At 50.2% G+C, this 18929-nt stretch overlaps 7 protein-coding genes across 7 annotated transcripts; 4 read left to right on the top strand and 3 right to left on the bottom strand.

Moving 5' to 3' along the window:
• Positions 1-69: 69 nt before the first annotated feature.
• On the top strand, positions 70-1722 carry FSUBG_857 (uncharacterized protein; the record flags this gene model as incomplete). Its single annotated transcript, XM_036686990.1, has 4 exons — positions 70-140; positions 309-616; positions 689-875; positions 924-1722. The coding sequence occupies 4 exons, from the start codon at positions 70-72 to the stop codon at positions 1720-1722; spliced, it is 1365 nt and encodes a 454-aa protein (XP_036543443.1).
• Positions 1723-2221: 499 nt separating this feature from the next.
• On the bottom strand, positions 2222-3111 carry FSUBG_856 (DNA-directed RNA polymerase III subunit RPC7; the record flags this gene model as incomplete). The annotated part of the gene is made up of 2 exons (XM_036686979.1): positions 2222-2899; positions 2992-3111. The coding sequence occupies 2 exons, from the start codon at positions 3109-3111 to the stop codon at positions 2222-2224; spliced, it is 798 nt and encodes a 265-aa protein (XP_036543442.1).
• Positions 3112-3662: 551 nt separating this feature from the next.
• FSUBG_855 (uncharacterized protein) lies at positions 3663-4821 on the top strand (the record flags this gene model as incomplete). The annotated part of the gene is made up of 2 exons (XM_036686968.1): positions 3663-3816; positions 3866-4821. 2 exons carry the CDS (start codon positions 3663-3665, stop codon positions 4819-4821), a joined length of 1110 nt encoding a protein of 369 aa, XP_036543441.1.
• A 445-nt stretch (positions 4822-5266) lies between these two features.
• Positions 5267-10819, bottom strand: FSUBG_854 (SEC7 component of non-clathrin vesicle coat; the record flags this gene model as incomplete). The annotated part of the gene is made up of 2 exons (XM_036686957.1): positions 5267-9499; positions 9551-10819. The coding sequence occupies 2 exons, from the start codon at positions 10817-10819 to the stop codon at positions 5267-5269; spliced, it is 5502 nt and encodes a 1833-aa protein (XP_036543440.1).
• A 1005-nt stretch (positions 10820-11824) lies between these two features.
• Positions 11825-13393, top strand: FSUBG_853 (uncharacterized protein; the record flags this gene model as incomplete). The annotated part of the gene is made up of 1 exon (XM_036686946.1): positions 11825-13393. The coding sequence occupies one exon, from the start codon at positions 11825-11827 to the stop codon at positions 13391-13393; it is 1569 nt and encodes a 522-aa protein (XP_036543439.1).
• A 545-nt stretch (positions 13394-13938) lies between these two features.
• FSUBG_852 (c6 zinc finger) lies at positions 13939-16462 on the top strand (the record flags this gene model as incomplete). The annotated part of the gene is made up of 3 exons (XM_036686935.1): positions 13939-14146; positions 14255-14625; positions 14675-16462. The coding sequence occupies 3 exons, from the start codon at positions 13939-13941 to the stop codon at positions 16460-16462; spliced, it is 2367 nt and encodes a 788-aa protein (XP_036543438.1).
• A 745-nt stretch (positions 16463-17207) lies between these two features.
• FSUBG_851 (dihydrolipoamide acetyltransferase component pyruvate dehydrogenase complex) lies at positions 17208-18706 on the bottom strand (the record flags this gene model as incomplete). The annotated part of the gene is made up of 2 exons (XM_036686925.1): positions 17208-18263; positions 18389-18706. The coding sequence occupies 2 exons, from the start codon at positions 18704-18706 to the stop codon at positions 17208-17210; spliced, it is 1374 nt and encodes a 457-aa protein (XP_036543437.1).
• Between the last annotated feature and the right edge of the window lie 223 nt (positions 18707-18929).

Raw genomic sequence — 18929 nt, 5'->3', positions numbered from 1 at the left:
CAGATCGCGTGAAATTAACTTTGTAGCCACTGTCGCATTCCATCAAAGGGCTTTGTTTTCGCCCTTAGTATGTCATTGATCCGTTCAGCAAGCGGCCCAGCAGGTGGTTTAAGCATCAACACTGGTGCTGCTAACGCCTTGTAAGCTCCACACTCTAACAAAACAATCAATTCACCATCCATCATATCCACCCAACCTACTCAGCACTACCTACCTACCCAACCTAACTCAGCTCGTCACCTTCATCTCGTCTGCAACCTCGTCCATCTCTCTTCTCTTCTTACTAACCGGCGCACTCCATTCTACAGCGGAACCGCCGCTTCTAAGCCCTCCGCTGCTGGTAGTCTCTTCGGTTCTTCTACCACCTCTACGCCCACCGCCAACACAACAACAGCGCCAGGCGCAACAGGCACCATGTCTCTCTTTGGCAACGCTGCGCAAAAACCTGCAACAGGCGGTCTATTTGGACAGTCGACGACAGCGACAACAACTACGCCCGCAGCTGGCGGTGGTCTCTTTGGCGCTACCGGCGCAACAAACACTCAACAGACGCAGGGCACAGGCACAGGCACTGGGCTCTTTGGCAACACTGCCACCAACAACACCCAACAACAAGGTCAGTAGCAGACTGGAGCTGCTCTGTTTGGTCAGAAGCCACAAATCTCGGGAGCTCACTGGGGAAATATAGGAAACACAGCGCAACCTGCAACGACTGGCACCAGCCTCTTCGGCCAATCTACCCAAAATCAAACTCAGCAGCCTCAACAAACTGGCACAGGTCTGTTCGGCCAATCTACAGCAACAAATACACAAAGCAATACAGGAGGTCTTTTCGGTCAATCTCAGGCGAAGCCCGCTACCGGTACCAGTCTGTTGTGAGTTGTTTGAAGCTCCTTGTCATGACAGTCACTAATTTTCAGCAGTGGCCAAACACAGCCTCAGCAGAACAACACCCTCGGCCAATCCACAAACCAAGTCTCAGCCGTTCAAATCAACTACGACAGCATTCGCCCCCGTACCCGCTTCGATGACCTTGCTAAGCCCGTACAAGATGAAATTGCGTTGCTGGACTTGGGTATCCAACGAGTTATCAAGATGCGAGACGAGATTGGCGAGTTCATGCCCCAGCACGAGAAGGATATTGAGCAACTGGGTCTAGACGTCAAGTTTGTCGAGTCAAAGTTCCGAACTGTTCAAGTTGCCCTCAACAACGATATCCAGACCGTCAAAGCTCTCCAGGATCAAACCCGAAAGAACGCCGCTGATGCCCGACTATGCTTCCGAGGCGCCGATAACCTCAAACTCCCGACACACTATCACCAAACAGGTCTTTTCGCCAGCCAGGCTCCAGCTGCTGATTCCGGGGGCGCAGATGCTGCGTCGACACATGCGGATGCCCAAGATCTGATCACCTACTTCAACCGTATATGTGATGATATTGAAAAGTACAAGGCTCGTCTCGATGAATATCGCGGCGATATTGAGCGAGATATGCCTGGTGTCGAGAACGGCCTTTACGAGCAGATCCGAGCTCTACGAGACCGTAGTGCTGGCAGCGTAGTCGTCCAGGATCAACTGAACGAGGTTTTATTGGCGCTCAGGGATACGGGAAGCGCCATTGTTGCACAGGCTGGACAGATTGCCGATACTCGAGAACGGCTATCGCGCCTCCAGGCTGGAATTGTGGACAGTGGAGTTTACGCTATGGGCATGAATGCGTAGAAGACGGCGGCATGAATGATAAGGAGAGGGATGCGCTGCGGTAATACCAGTCTGTTGGACATTGCAAGAGTCCGTTCCATGTTTGAAGACAAAGGGCCATAGAAGCATTATTTGGGCGAAGCGTAGGATACGGGATTGTCAACTGTAGCAGGAAATTTAGTGAGGATACAACCTTACGACATGTATGAATATTACTCGACAAAAGAAAAGCTGCTGATGTTATTGAGAGCCGAGGGGGTAAAGTTAGGGGAATATCTGGAGATACCCATGTTCTCTTAGGCATTTCAAGGCTTTGAGCTTCACAAGGATACAAGACCAACATCGCAAGGTTGATCCAAATATGTCAAGTTCATTATCTGCCACGACCACGAAGATCGCGGACTTGGGTATCAAACCAATGCTGTGCCGTGATATATATATATATACGTATACAAATGATCGCTGCGCCCTCTCCAAAATACTCTTTTTTGTTATCCTTGTGAAAGCATTTAGCGACCAACTAATAGGTCCCTTCTCCATCGCCGCCATCATCGCCATAGTCGTCAAATTCGTCTCCACCGTCAAAGTAGTTCTCGGCGTCATAATCGCCCGCATCCTCGTCGTCGTAAACTTCATCCTGCTCTTCCTCTTCCATGCCTTCTTCGTCTTCAAGATCGCCAGCTTCGTCGCCTTCCTCCTCCTTGAGCGCCTGTAACCGTTCAAGTAAATTATGGCCCTGCATCTCGTCTTCGCCATCCCCTCCCATACCAAAAGCTTCCTCTGCACTAGGAAGTGCGCTAACGCTGCTGAGCTCCAACTTCCGGCGCTTGAAACCGCCTGGAAGACCACCGTCGTTGGCGGATGCAGCGTCGATGGTTTCGTAGAGTTCCATAGGGAAGAGCTCGCGACATACTGGACGGTTGGACCAATCTGGAAGAGCACGTTCCTCGCGAACGAACTTATGGGAGTAGGTAGGCACGGCGGTAAAGGGGTCTAAAGAGGCCTTGCTCTTGATGCCGAAGCGGGCATTCTTTTGTGCCTGGCCGTAGTGTTTGCGGGGTGCTGTTGGGTCATTGAGAGCTGTGCGTTTGGACGTGTATAGAGGAGAGGCGTGGACTTGATGCCGTAGTAGAAGATAGTGTTGTACAGCTGCTTTTTCGTGCGAGGCTAGTTCTCGGGGAGTAGGAACGAGGTATGGCTGTTTGCAAGTCAGCAACGTGTGTCACACTGAGTCACAACACAATTCCTGCGCTTCGACAAGGCCATAGAGCACAGAATACAAGAACATACGGGAAATAGCTCAGATGGTCGCGCATCAGGTTCATCGCCTGTGTCCCAGGGCACATTGGGCCTTCCACCTCTACCGCCGCCGCGTCCACCACGGCCGCCTCCTCGACCACCTCGAGACATTAGAGTGCGCGCGTCGAGTTAGGAGTCAATTCGAAGGCCGAGGGGATATTTATATGGCGGGTCGAGTTAGGCTGACTGTGATTGTAGCTGTTACTATTCGCGATTGAGGTTTGACGCAGAATGATTTTTTGCGGGGTGTAAGTTAAGTTCTATAGGAATGCGCCGGACAGAAAAAAGAGAGGGCGGAATTTCTCCGCCATGACGATGCCCCGCTGAGCAGGCGTAGGTTCCATGTTGTAACTAGTTGACTGCATTTTATTCTACAGAGACATCAAATATTAGAGGATGATAACATTAATGTGCTTGCGCTAGATTTCAGTGTTTGTAACTAGGTAACTTTGTAGCCACAGAAATTCTAGATGCATCTCTCAACGGTCGATATGTTACGTGGTGTTCCCTTCAGGCTCCCTACCTAGACTACGTACCCCTCCGTGAACTTGCAGCTTACATCCACTGCAATCACCTACTAACACGGACGGACACTCAACTACAACCACAGCCAAACACTTGCCAACCTCGCTGCGTATTCATCAACATCGTGTAAAGAAACCATGAGTGAGCGAGTCGTGCCCCAAACCAGCGACAGCGCTCCTGTCACCGGCCTGGCAGAGTTACTGGCCCATCTCACTGAACTTCATGAGCCAGGAAATGAAGATGCACCACTGAACAACAAGCTCTTTGACCATGTTGAGCTTCAACTTACACGTAAAACTCCACCCACAACCCAGATGCTCTAGACGCTGACTGCCTACAGCTTCAAACATTCCTATCATTCAGCCAACTCTACTCCCTCCGCTCATGTCTCTCCTAAAGACCACCACTCAAGATCCTGCAAGCCTCAGCGTCGTCTTTTCTTTGACCACCAAGCTTCTTTCTCCCTTCTCCTTCACACAGTGTCTATCACTCGGCGGTGCTGAATCTCTTGTTTCTGCTCTCCAATCACCGCTTCCTGGCGCAAATTTACTCGCTCTCAACATCATTCACAAGGCTGCCTCCAGTCCTACAGAGGTTGATTCCCTGGCCTCTTTGCCTGAGGTCGTTGAGGAGCTCCTTCGGATATGGCTGAACTCCCCGGATGCAGATGTCGGCGGTCGATCTACCAGAGTGCTAGGCAGTTTGCTAGAGACAGATTGCGACTTCATTCCTGACACAACCATGTCCAACGGCGTGAATGGTACCGGCCAAGCAGAAACACAGCTCATCAAGCGCCGGGTCCCTGGTCACGCCAGTCTCTGGCGTCTGGTCATCTGGGATCGCCATTACCTCGAACTCATCGTCTCACTATGCCGACCTGCGATCATCAACCGTCAAGCAACCTTTGCTCAAGATCGTCTTCTTCGACTTATTCCCCGACTTACTGCGCTTCATCCCCGTGCCATGGCCATATCCCCATTCCCAGACTTGTTTCCTCTTCCCGAGTACGCCGATGAGTCCATCGGACATGGACTACTCCAATGGGCAGCGCTAAGCATGGTGGACACAAGCGATGTGCTCATGCATCAGACTCTCATCGTTTTTTACGAATCATTCGTGAGCATCATGAGAATTGCAGGAGACTCGGCGGATAAGGATGCTATTGTGCGAAATGTTGTCAAAGCGGCGAGTTCACAAGATCAGGAACTAAAGCAGGCGCTGAAGACGCTTCCAGATCGAACCATACAGGAGGAGGCAGAACCATTGGCTAGGTACATCAGTCGAATCCTCGACTAGCGCAGTATGATCTCGACGGAGCTTAGGAACAAGAAAGAAAGAATATAGAAGTAAGGAGAGGCCAGTTGTTCTACCTAAGTACTGTAAGGTAGATCAGCACATCAATAAAAAAAGATATCAAACTTTTATCCCCTCATCTTGTATGTGAGATTCTGTACAGCATATGACGAAATACTTGACTGAACTCAGTATGAATTTGTCGGGTCATTCTAAGCTCTTGATGCCCACGATCAAATAATGGCCAGCACCGATGGGATGGGTTTGAATACATACATGTATATTGTCACATCCCGATACAATTCATAATACGAATTCCCAGGCCGGCCTACCGCCGTATGGGATAGCCTGGGGTATCTAGAACAACGTCATGAAAACCAACATTCTCTAATAATCCATCCAACGCCCTGCTTCTCCTCACCGTCAACAACCGTGGGGGGCGCCCATCCTAAAGCATTCTCCTTGCGTCCGCCTCTCGGTCGCCAACCGGTTCTGCTGTAGCTCTGCTGGCTTCGCTGTCTCGCCGTTGTCCCGCTTGTGTCATGCCCTCGATACCCAGGCCAACCTCTCCAACTCGTCGCAGGACCAGGAGGAGTGATGATCGCAAATCTGCGCTGAGGTCCTTGGTGAGAAGTTCAACCGCAAGAGGATAGAAATCGGGGATGTGTTTCTTGAAAGCATCCTCAGGGAATGTGACAAAGCCTTCTAGAACATCGACGACAACGGGCCGCCATGCGACGATGTTGCGATGCTGGCTCTCCTCTTCAAGAGTAGTGTAGCCGTGAACAATATCCTTGCAAAGGGGCACTAACGCATCCTCCACGGCAGGCCGGCTCTCCAGTCGCTCAGGCGCATTATCCGCAAACATACGGAAAAGAATAGAGATGTAAGTGGCTGCCGAGCCACTCTCCTGCTTCAGAAGATTGGGAGGCTGTTTCATGAAACCCTCACGCCAGAGTCTCATGCGCAATTCCTTGTCCTCGTTAAAGCGGCGGGCAAACTGGAAAGACCGCTTAAGTAAAGTCATGAGGCGAAGAAGCTCTGCCGAGGGAATATGTGCGTAGACAGTGTCGTTGCTGAACAACTCATTGACCGTCTCGATCATCAAGAGCTGCAAGACACAACGAGAGATGATTCGGTTGAAAAATCGTCTTCGGGCTGCTGTAACAACTACAGGCTGTTGCTGAAGATTGGAAGATGGCTTAAACTCTTCAAGGGCGATGTGAGGGGCGTCAGCCGTTGGTGTCTGGAGCTCATCTTCAGCTGACGGGGGTGGAACACTGTGGTCATCTTCCAATTCCTCTTTGCCGTTAATTTTGAGAGATGTCTCATCCATAGGCGTGGTTCCCGAGGCAGCCGACGAGAACTCGAGGCCATTTGGTGGTGGTGATATGGAAGCCGTGTTGTTGATTGCAGTGGCAGTGAAGAGTTGGTACGCGGTAGTTCGCTCAAAGAGCTCGACGAAAGCACCAACAAGCTTATTCCAATGTTCGGGCTTGAACTTGGTCACATTCTTGAGGATTAGCTGTTGAAGGCAATTGCTTCCGATTCGCGAAATTGTGTCATTCTCCTGACAGATACAAAGCGCCAGAAGCTCCAGAAATCTGTCCAACATGTATTCCAGGGCATCGAAGTAATGTGTGAAGAGAGTGATCATGTTCCGCAGGGCTTGGATCATAGTGGTCGATAGCCATACTGACAATTCCTCGTGGTTGAGGACATTAGACATCTCTGGCCGAGACCTCAACACCATGAAGATAGGATAGAGTTGTTGACGCCACAGGATATCCCAGAACTCCGATGGGAAAGTGCCACCATACTTGAGCAGGGTCTCGAAGAAGTATTCCAAAGCATTTGATCGCACTTCTAAATCTTCTCCAGTCATGAGAACGTCGTGGAAGGCGAAGAGAACAGGGAACCAGTAACCCTCCTCAACAGATGTGTTTGATCGGGATCGCTTTTCGGAATTTTGTATGGCGCCATCTGGAGGTGGGATATTGTTGTATTTTTGCGACAATGGACATTCGGGTGTCTTGAGCATAGCAGGAATCAGGGATTTCAATAGTTCCAAAGCGGCCAAGCTCTTCTTCTGAAACTTGAGGTTCTTGGAAAACTCCGTCAAGCATACGATCAGATCGGTGAAGGCGCCCTGGGAAACAACGACTCCAAACTTGGTCTTGTACACCTGGTTGACGTTTTCGTAGGCCAAATTGACAATGCTCTCGTGAGGATCACGAGCAGCAACTGTGAAAACACCAAACATGGTCCGCCAGCCTGATCGGATGTTATCTCCACGGGCCTGGATCATTTGTATCAGACATCTGAGAACCATGTCTTTGACAGTTACATTATGCGAGTTGGCAAGGACATGCTCAAAAGGCTTCAGGAAATCTTTCTGGAACTTGAAACCAGCGAGCTCTTCAATCTCCATGAATCTCATTGACAGCTGACGTAGAGAATCAAGAGCGAAGAACACAATGTTCATGTTATTGTGGCATCCAACACGGTTGAAGTGCTCACCAAAAACTTCCCAAATGTTGCTCCATTCGAATCTTACACGGTTCATGTTGTAATAGCTGATTTCAACAATCTTTTGCAAGCTGTATGTACGAGGTGAGTCGTTGGAACCAGATACCTTGATCTCATCCCAACTGACTTCTGTCAAAGCTCTGGCGAAGTAAACCATGGACTCGCCGGTAAGAGTTGCGGTATTGGTGAAGATGCGGTCGACGCTACGAATCACCTCATCTGAGCGACTCTCCAGGGCAATCTCGGTGGAGAAGCCCTTGGATGCAGTTCCTGCTCTGGCCCGTGTGGTTTTCTTGGAGTTTGATGAAGAGCGAGAATCAGAGGTCTCTGACCTCTGTGGTGGCAGGAAACGAGCTTTAGACACATCAGGCACAGCACTCTCGTCGACTCCACCCGAGATGAGTTGAAGTCGATCGAGTTGACTGATACACATCAGGATGTCCTTCCATGACTCACGAAGAACGTTGCCCTCAGTCTGTCCCAGCTCGAGAACGACCTTGAGTGCCTCAATATTCTTGGCCAACATTTCCTGTGGGTTGTTCAAGTTCGTTGTATTTTTCAAGGCCGACATGAAAGCCTCTCTGGGTGTCGACAGATCAAAGAAGCAGGCAATTTGAGTGGCGAGCTTCATACCCTCTAGGCACAGCTTGTTGACTTCAAGATTGTGAGACTTCTGGATCTGGCTTGAGAGTGTAGAGAATATTGACATCCAGGTGACGTTAAACATTGGGCTGACATGTTTGAACGACGTTGCAAGTATGTACTTTGTGCCGGCTTTGCGGCGTTGGCTCTTGAACAGGTCCTTGAAGAGCTGCTCAGAACGCAGAGCAATTTCCTCGGATTGTTGCATATAGGCCTCACGCTGCAAATCGCGGCCCACGTTAGAAAGAGCTTGGCCAAGGCCAGCAGCGATACCGGTTGATGGGGCGGGGGTATTGCCAGCCGCTGCGGCAGCGTCACGTTCACTCTTCAGGACGATTTCGTTGGCGGCGATTTCGTCATAGATGCCGAGGAGATATTCATCGGGTAAATCAGCATTGTCGTTGATACCGCGGTTGTTCTTAATAAATTCCTCCTTGCTCATGCGCTTGGCGATCTTGACGCTATGCAAATCAGTGTTGAGCAAGATGACTGAATAGGCCAGCACGTATGCTGTGTCTGCATTGGCAAAGGCATTTGGGTTTCCGAGGACGTAACGTTCCGCGAATTTCAGCATGAATCGATCAATCTTCTGAGCTTCACCAGGCAGACGGAAGGACTGGAGGAATTGGCGCAAAGAATCAACGAATCTTCTCTTGGCAAATTCCATGGTATCGACAAATGCGTGCATGATGTCAATGTTCTTCTGGTCACCTTCGCCCAAGTACTCGCCGATTTGCGCTTTATCGAGCTTGTCCTCCTTTATCAAAAACTCGGCAATATCCTTTGGGCTGTCACTCGGGATGAAGCCATCGCGCAGAAGCATCTGGATACCCTTCTTCGGCTTGAAATTAAATTGGTTAATTGCTTTCATCAGGGCTGTCTTCCTTGCCTTTTCCTTCTCCAGTTGATCCGGGTCATCCTCCAATATAGGGGTTGATGGTGGTAGAGGGGTTTCGACACGAGAGATGCTGTCATTGATACTTGGATCAATTGACGGTCGAAGATCGAGAGAAGCCTTGGGATCGTGGTTCTCGGAGCGTGGAGGCTCTGGATCACCTCGGATGGGTGCCGACCAATTCACCATGGATCGTAAAGTCTCAACTAAAGCTTCGATAGATAGGCGCTTGATTGCATACTCTTTAGGATAGTCAGGTTCGGTTTCCTGATGAGGAGCAATATGAGCAACGGTCAGAGGGGGCGGAAGTGTTGCCTTGAGCTGCCACTCGCTCGCAGGCGTTGTCTTTAGTCGCATCTCTTCATAGACTTGTTCGTTGATTGTAGTAATAGTAAGCGGAGTGGTAGAGAACTTTGATAGGTCTTCGATGATGGTTTGGTAAATATTATCGACTGTCTGGTCACAGTCGTAATTAAGGTAAATTTCAACAAGTGCCTTAGGATCAGCGCATAATCTGTTCAGAATTGTAACAAACTGCAACTTTTGAGAAAGAGGCGCAGTCCTTCGCGCAAGCAGTGCTAGGTAGATTTCATTCAAAAATACCTCGATCTCTTTCTGTCATCCTTGTAAGTTATCTCATCTTTTATGTGCATACGTCAGTCTTACCTTGAAGTCGGCACGCATATATTTAATCATCAGCCAGAAGATCTCGCTGCTAACGTTGAATATCCGGTCCACAGAGCTGGCACCGTTGCGCGTGATACTTAGACAAAGGTAGAACTTGATAGCCTGAAGAAAACTCGTTGGCTCGCCGCTTTTTGAATTCTTGATAGTACAAAATGGAGAGGTGAAAACTGCAATGTTGTTGTTAAGAAGGGTGTGAATAAGGTGAAGAGAAATGAGTTTGGAGCGCATTGGCTGGCCACGGACGTCGTAAAGCTGGTCGGATGGTAGAACCTTGGTTGACAGGTTGCAAAAGGAGCGAAAGACGAGGTAAGCATCACGGATGTAGACCTCGTCCTCAGCGTCCAACACCTCGCCATCCTCCAGAGGTGAAGACTCATGACCGGCCTGGTCAGAGACCGGGGTGCCTGTTTCCTTGCGCTCGGGTTGAAGTCTCGTTACCATGGTAGGACCGTCACCTAGGTTCGAATCGTCAAAACTCTTGCGATGCTCGAGATCTTTTAATGTAAGCTTGGCACCACTCTCGGGAGGCTCGGCCGACGCATTCGCAGCTTCGGAGTGTTCAGCTGGGGATTCGTCGCGGTCGTGATGGTCATTGGCACCGTTTGGGGTATCGGCCTGGTCGAACGTGACATTGCTGGCTCCATGCTTGAGATGCTCCAGGTTCAGGCGAGCCTCCTTCATATGTAATCTCGTCTTGACTCGTTCAAAAACAGTACCGACCATCTGGGTCAAGGTCCCCTGGGCAACCTGCTGGTTGGCCGTGCTCCGCGACAACAAAAAGACATTATAGACTTGGCGGACGGCCTTAAGGAGACCAGCACCATGAACGACGATTTTGTCATTGAGAACAGCGGCAAGCAAGGACTTGACAATCTGAAGCTGGATCTCAACAGCCGTCGTTTCGCCTTGGAAGCAATTGCATATCGTATCAATCGCTCGCTCGATCAGGGGAGGGGCAGGTTCGGCACCCTCTTCGGTTCCCTCGGGGGGGTTACTTGGAACGGAAAAGTATGAGTATGAGATGAGCTTGCCGATGCAATCGAGTGCGGTCGTAGTAAGCTGGACATTTGTGGATCGAGAAGCTAGCTGTAGAGGAGCGAAAACGATCTCGGGATCAGGAAGCTGGTCCTGTTCTTTGATGGCTTCAAGTGCTTTGGTAGTAGAGTCGGCTAGTTGCTTGTTGCGCTGAGCATCCTTGGACGAGGCAATGGCCTCTAGTGAGGACACTACAAATTTGAGGGAGCTCATGGGGGAGCGCAAAAAGGGCCAGTGGCCATTCGCTTAGGGTGCAGAGGGTCGAGAAGATTGAAGTCGAAGGAGAGAGGTTGTAAAGCTGATGTCGCTCCCTGGGCAATTAAAGAAAGGAGACGTGGGCGCTGCGGGAGAGGGAGCTAAGTTCATGTGTCTCCAACGTAAAGGAACCTTTAAAGTCTCGGCGCAGCCCACAGATTGAACTTGAATTACGGCTGTGGGTATACAGATTGGACAGAAGCCAACAAAAATGATGAGAGAAGAGGGAAATAGCCCGTGTCTTGGTGTTGTTGTCAGCTTCTGACCCTTCTCAAAGCTATTACGCTGCAACAAGTACAGTACCAGGGGTACGAAGTCAAAGTGGACAGCGTTTCCAGAGGCTCCGCTTCCCGAAAATGAGCTCTAACTACGGGACCCCTAGCCCAGGGAAGGCCTCGTAAGCTGCCCGCCAATTAGCGGCCAAGAATGGACGTAGTGTCTTCTCAGACAGGTACCAGTACAACTCTCTAAGTCATTTCAATAGCCACATGTGGCTGAGGGAATGCTTAATCATCTTAGTGCTCTTAGCCTGCAGGAAAAAGATTCATGGAGACAGATGTGGAAGTATTTTTGCTGTGTTGCCTAAGTAAGATAGATCTATCTGAGAGATATCGAGAGGGCTTACTTAAATCAACAGCCAAGGAACTTCTCTCACGAAAGGCTAATTCAACTATAGTTTTTATTTTGGTTCAAGACGTATGCCAACTGTCGATTGCGGCTTATTCAAAATCTGCAGTGTATATGAGCTAACCTCTTAAGTTATGACATTCCTTACCTTATAGTGAGCAAAACTTCGGCATCTAATATGGGTGCCAAAAATAAGCATTCCAAAGACCTACCAAGTGGCTATCAAATTTGCTTGAGTCTATCTCAAGCTTACATAAGCTATTTTGTCACGCAAGTTTTCTTGCCTCCCCTAGACCTAACTCTGAGAGGTCGCCGTATAAGTTGCAAGTCAACAAAATGGAACAGAAACTGCTCGATTCGGCAAAAGGGCAGTTGGCTTTGCTTGACACTACCATACATGAAGTCAAGCAGTTCACCCAAGCTCTACAGTTGAAATCTAGATCGACATCTGGCTTACCAACTTTCTTACGCACATTGGAACGGGAAAATGCAACATTATCCAACCTTGTCACTGAATTAACAGTCTCAAGTACAAGTCTTGATGATTTGCAACGCACAAAACGAGAACAGAAGCTTGATGCGAGTGCCACCACAACAACACAGAGCATTGCTCAGTGGAACCGTCTCAAGAAAAGCCATAGCTTTGTTGCTATAAATCAGTCCTTTCAGGGCTCGTCAAAAGATTTGCGAAAACGGGAGATCCAAAAACGACAGGTCTCAGGGCAGGAGAAACACAATCTGCACCGACTCCTAAAAGAACAAGCTCGCGTTGAGGTCGATGTTGTTCAAGGAGGACGAGAATGGGTTGCTGCTAAAGCTATCTCTCGCGATAGACTCGCTCGCCAGTTGAACGATAGCGGATGGGGATGGGGTGACCATGAACTCGGCGATGAAGTCGACCGAGATGAGTGGGAGGATACCCCATTGGCAAAATACGTACAACGGCTGGTAAATGCTGCACGAATGAATCGTCACGAATACAGATTCCCTCAGATACGACTGGTTCTGACTGGTCTTAGTCGAGGTGAAAGGGAGCTTGACATAGTCCTTGATCAACTAGAACACATTGATCCACTGGTCAAAGTCATCATTGAAGATCAGGATAGCGACTTTGCCGCGGCATCCCCCCCTCCGCTTAACGAAGCTATTGACAATCTGGTTGGCGATGAGCTTGCATCACTCACATCCACCATCAACCTTGATCACACCATCCTCATCGATCTTATTTCCGACTTGACTCACCTCAGACTTGAACCCCAACCGTGGCAGTCGCGTACGACGCGTGCCCAGATAGACGAAGAGAACGCTCATGAAGGGGGTCTCATGTCTCGTGTATTGTACCCCGTGTTGACAGGCCGCAAGCTTGTATGTACCCGTGAAGCAGCGGATCATTTTCACGAAGTACTACGAACTGTTGGCACCGAGACTGAGCGCGAGCGAGGGAGATTATTGGTTCCCTGGGGTGACGATGTGAAAGGAACATCATCAGACCTCACGAGGCAGTGTTTTCAGCAGCTCACCATTTACCCCTTACCACCTGATATTCAGATACCTGTTTCCGTAATCGACGAGGCATGGGATATGCAAGCTATTGACGGTGGTATTTCCGACGGGTCCCTTCCTCAGGTCGCCCATGACGTAGCTTTGAGTAGTGGCTTCAAGAGCTCTAAGTTGTCTATCTTCATGTACGGGTGGGCGGCTAGCTTGACTACTGTTACGAGCAACAAGGAAGTCCGAGGGCAAATCCGAACTTGGGTGGAGGCGCATCGCAAGAGTGATGAAGAAACTGGGCCCCAAATATTTCGGTTAGAAGTGACGAGGAACCTATTAGCCAAAGCTGCAAAGCCAAGAGAGGGATGGCAAGAGAAGGATGGGGCTGATGGCGATGATGATGATGAAGCATGATGCGCGTACTCTGTATCGAAATGTTCAAAACGTAGACAGGTAGACTAATACAGTCAGTCACTGGGTACGAATTCATATCCAAATCTTGATTGATAAGATAAGTCCGGTGCCGTACTCCGTAGGTTAGTAGTCATTGCACTAAACAGTTGACGTCTTAAATCCTCAAAGTCCACGTATGTCCGAGCATTATATAGTAATCGGACCAACCCTCAACCGAATCTTACTCTGGCAATCTAGAATCATTTAAGATTTACACTAATAATCAGCAGGAATCGCCTGCTTCTGCATCAGCAACTGCTGGGGGATCTTTACCATTTCCCTATAGGGTTAGCTTACACCACTGTCACTTATAGAATCTCGGTCTTTTGGCTCGGCCTTTTGCATCTCCACCGAATGATACTGCCCATATCCCCAGTCATTGTATCCCAGACATATACTTCAAATTACAGCTTTTCTCCAGACTATTCGCATTGTTGAATTTGCCGTGCCTGGCTGTTTTTTTTTGTTTGTTTCTTGGCCGAGTTCTTGAGGTCGATCCATCAAGTATGCCCGGCAATTCACCCCCAATCACACTCTCAACCCCCAGCTTCTTTTTTAATACTCCGCTAGATGCAAGTCAGGAGACCCTTACAGAAGCGACAGATCTGCAGGATACTTCCTTTGATCTATCGGCCGAAACAGCAACTGCCGGTGGTGGAACCGTGTCTTCGGCCGCCAAGACGGAGAAGAAGCGGCGCCGGCCGGCCCTCTCATGTGAGCAATGCCGGCGCCGCAAGATTCGATGTGATCGTAGTCTACCTTGCGTGAACTGCGTCAAATCCAAGATATCACCTTGTACTTATGCTCCAACTCACATACCAGCTTCACGTGTCAAGAAAGGTACAGGTAATGCTGGTAGTTCAGACTCAAACTCCCAGGTGCCGGCCAGGTCGGCCCCAGCCATTGGGTCTACCCAGAGACAGTCTCCATCAAACTCATCTGCAAGACAGAAATCCAGTAGCATCCCGAGCTCAACAATAGGATCTAACTCAGAAGCCTCTACAGTTGACGCTCTGGCTGCGAGGGTCAAGGAGCTGGAGCAGAAGCTAGCCGAGTCTTGTTACATCACACAACCGGGACAAGACCAGTTTATAGAGCCCGACGATCAGGAGGCGGAGTCGGCTCCTATGAAGGGGACTGTCTCTAAGACGAGGTTCTTTGGTCAAAGCCACTGGATGAACGGCATACATATGGTCAGTAGTCCATAGCGCGTAACAGAATCTTCCTAACCAGATCTTATAGTTCCCCGGTGTTTTTGAGATGCTCAAAGAGGCAGAGACTCGCAAGAATCAACACCACGCTGGTTTTGCCAAATGTAAAGCTCTGGGTCGCGCCATCAAAGCAAATCGTTACAAAGCTGTGTCGACTGACAAGTTGGGCGAGAATATTCCTGAGCGCGGCCTTGCCGATCAGCTCGTTAGTGCCTATTTTGACACTTTCGAGGGTGTAGTCCGGATTCTTCACCGTCCAACCTTCATGTCCGAGTATGAGCGATACTGGCAGAATCCTGAAGCCTCCAGTCAGGTTTTCCTGATTCAGCTCCAGCTATGTATGGCTATCGGGGCAACTCTTCACGATGATGTCTTCAGCTTGCGTGCGACTTCAATGCAGTGGGTCCATGAGGCCCAAATCTGGCTTGTGATACCACCTGAGAAGAGCAGAATGACTATCGCTGGTATCCAGATCATGTGTATGCTGGTCATCGCCAAAGCGTGTTGTGCGATTGGCCAGGACCTTACCTGGGTTTCGGCAGGCAGTCTGGTCAGACAGGCTATGTACATGGGATTGCATCGGGACCCAAGGCATCTTGGTAACATGTCCGTCTACCGTTCCGAGATCCGTCGCCGCCTCTGGGCAACCATCCTCGAGCTTAATCTACAATGCTCCTATGATGCTGGAGGGCCCCCTCTTCTCTCCTCGAAACACTACGATACACGTTCCCCAGCAGATTTGAACGATGATCAACTCACAGACGAGCCAGACTCTGATAGAAAACCAACTGGTAATCCCGAGACTCTGACTGACATGTCAGTCCAGCTGGCCCTCCAAAAGTCCTTTGCTCTTCGCCTCATCATTATCAAGCACGTCAACGAATTTAGATCCAAGGAGTCATATGCAGAGACACTCCGGCTGAACTCCGAACTCACAAAGGCATGTCGCACATTAACAGAGACACTCGCTGCTCTATCAGAAGCCCAGAGGCACCAGCCGCGAACAATCTTTACCCACTTCCACAGTTCTCTTGTTCAAATGTTCACATACCGTTGCTTCCTCTCTCTTCATCAACCAATGGTCGCCCGCTCCGCCTCCGATCCAACCTACTACTACTCTCGCAAAGTATTTCTCGACTCGTCTCTGAAGCTCGCGCAGATCACTGGCCTATCGACACCTCGTTACGGCACTTCTTCTCCTGGAGGCTCCCTGGACCCTGTAGTCAGCTTTAACCGCCTCATCACAAACGGAGCGGGCGTCTTCCGTGTGATCCCAACTCAAACGCTTTTCTCTGTTGCACTCGAATTTATCAAGAAGTCAGAGGAGCAGAATGATAGCCTCGGCGGCGGCCCTGTCATGAACCTCTTTGAACTTCGCGCCGTTCTCCAAAGTGCGGAGACTTGGTTTGAGAGACGTATACGTGCTGGAGAGACAGGCGTAAAAGGATATTGCTTCGTTGTTGTGTCTCTCGCCCTCGCCGAGGTCCTCGAAATGGGACTACCGCAGGAAGACGTCGATCAAGTAGTCGTTGATACAGGCGCTAGTATGAGTATAAAAGCCTACGACTTGCTGAAAGAAGTCGCCGAGAGAGAAGGTTTATCGCTTGACGAGCCTGAAGACGAAGAGGCTATACACATCGATGTGCCAGCGATTGATAGCGATGCCATGCAGGGCATTATGGAGATGCCTTTTGACTGGATGGTAATGGGTGGTGATCTTGGTCTAGATGGAATGGGGACTTTCAACTGGGCTCGAGGTGGCATGGGTATGCCTCAGCAGTTTGACTCTGTCGATCCATCCGTTGTATCACAATTTTGAACCTGGCGTTGAGGGATATGTAATGACTTGATGATAAAGGAAGATCTCACCTTGTATATTAATGTACCTGGGCACTTAACATGGCAGCCGCTTCTCTTCCCTACTAAGCTTATCTTGTGACCATCAAACCTGCTACTTTCTCTGCGGATCCTAGTCAATAAGTTAGACCATTACTATATCATGACAGCTAGAACTTGGTCTCCAGATGACCCATCTCAGCAATTGCTTCGCTCAGACCAAGCCATTGATCGCATGAGGGGAGAATCGTATATATATATATTCAAACTTTGTCGTGATGTATGCGGTATAAGCACAGTTTCAGTAGTCATACGGCGGTCGTAAAGCAGGCAATGGGAGGAAACATATAATGAGGGCATATGCAATAGATTCTTTGTCCAAAACACCCCCCAAGTTCGAAAAGATATAACATTATTAATCAATGGTCATTGTACACGGGCTTTTCCGGCCTCGTAAATCTTCCACGAATGCTGCGGCGTGATCAGACGAAGAAGCTCTGTGGGTGTCCTCATAGATGCTCATCGTCGTCGTGATTCACCGACCCTTACCCAGGAATGCTCTCATGGGTGTCCCCACGATATCCCAAGTAAACTCCTTACCGCATCCCCATCCCTCAGAGATCATCTCCTCCTGTTCTATAAAAAAGTCATTCCTCGCTGGACCAGCCCTTTCATCTTTCCCAGCATAATTCGGTTTTCAAGGGGTCACTTGACGCTACACCCCTAATTTACAGAAGAAGCTCAAGAGGGTTCTCAAGAACCTGCTTGAGCTCCTTGAGCCACTCAGCACCGACAGCACCGTCAACGACCTTGTGGTCGAAGCTGGCAGTAAGGGTGATTTGGTCGTCGAACTCAACACCGGCCTCGTTCTCAGCGGGGATGGCAACCTTCTTGGTGGTACCAACAGCGAGGATGGCAGCCTGGGGAGGGTTGATGACGGCAGTGAAGTGGTCAACAGCGGGGTTCATGCCCATGTTGGAGATGGAGATGGTACCACCCTGGTACTCCTCAGGCTTGAGCTTGCCATCACGAGCCTTCTTGGCGAGAGACTTGACCTGGCTAGAAATGGCCTCGAGGCCACGGCCCTCAACACCGGTGACAATAGGGGTGATGAGACCAGTAGGTGTGGAAACGGCAACAGAGACGTCGACGTTGTTGAACTGGCGGATGTTACCGTCCCGCCAGCTAGAGTTGACCTGGGGAACCTTGCGGCTGGCGACAGCGATAGCCTTGATGAGGAAATCATTGACGGAGAGCTTGTACTTGCCGTCGGCAGAGCTGTTCAGAGCCTGGCGGAGCTTGAGGAGCTTGCTGACGGAGATGGAGCTGGTGACGTAGAAGTGAGGGTTGGTCTGGGTGGACTCGACCAGACGGTTGGCAATGGTCTTGCGCATGCCGCTGATGGGGATATCCTCGTAGGTAGCGCTGGGGGCGCTGCTGGCGGCAGGGCTGCTGCTGGCCTTCTTGACATCCTCCTCGGTGATTTGACCGTTCTTGCCAGTACCCTTGAGGCCATCGATGCTAATGTTCTTCTCACGGGCAAGTCGCTTGGCGGAAGCGGAGATGTTGGGGAGACGGTCGAGAGCAGTCTGGAGACGGCCCTGAGACTGGTATTGTTGGGGCTCAGGAGTAGGCTCGGGGGCGGAAGCGGACTCAGACTTGGACTCGGACTTCTCCTCCTTCTTGGGGGCAGCGGGCTTAGCGGCGTCACCACCGGCGTCCTCAACGGAGAACTTCTCGAAGGCGGAGATATCGGTACCCTCCTCAACAAGGACGGCAATGGGCTATATCAGAGAATTGCATGTTAGTGACATGATTCAACAGCAGTGGGTGATATCGAGCGTTGGAGGTAAATACCCCGAGGACCGAGAGGTGACCTGAGTGGTTTCAAAAAAATTGAGGAACTTACACTGCCGACGGGAATATCCTTCTCACCAGCATCCTTGAGGATCTTGGCAATGACACCCTCCTCCTGGAACTCGAAGTCCATCTGGGCCTTGTCGGTCTCAATCTCTACCAGGACATCACCAGGGGCGATAGAATCACCGGGCTTCTTCTGCCAAGCGCCAATGTTACCAGCCTGCATGGTGGGCGACAGAGCGGGCATCTTGATGACCTGGTGCTCGGGGAACGAGGCATAGTGTCGCACAACGTGGGCAGCGAAGCCGGTTCGCAGGGCGCTGTGGGTAGGGGCGAGAACGCGCCTTCGGAGAGCGGCGCTGAGCATTGTGGGAGGTATTAAGATCTTTCTGAAGGACAGAGATGTTAGTCGGTGATGGGCATGGGGGGGAGCGCGAATATGAACATGGCTGAGCCACTTTTGGGGATTTTGGGGGCTCTGGGAAAAGGACTCACCGGCCGGAAGGGCAATTGAAAACAGAAGTATCGAGATGCGTGACTGACGGTCACGAACAGAAACTCGAGGAGCGGAGCGAAGAGATCAAGGACGG

Source organism: Fusarium subglutinans, assembly GCF_013396075.1.
Source record: "Fusarium subglutinans strain NRRL 66333 chromosome Unknown NRRL66333_c0000004, whole genome shotgun sequence".
In the NCBI taxonomy this organism is placed as follows: domain Eukaryota; kingdom Fungi; phylum Ascomycota; class Sordariomycetes; order Hypocreales; family Nectriaceae; genus Fusarium; species Fusarium subglutinans.
The sequence above is the reverse complement of the archived record's forward strand: the minus strand, read 5'-3'. Positions and strand labels throughout refer to the sequence as shown.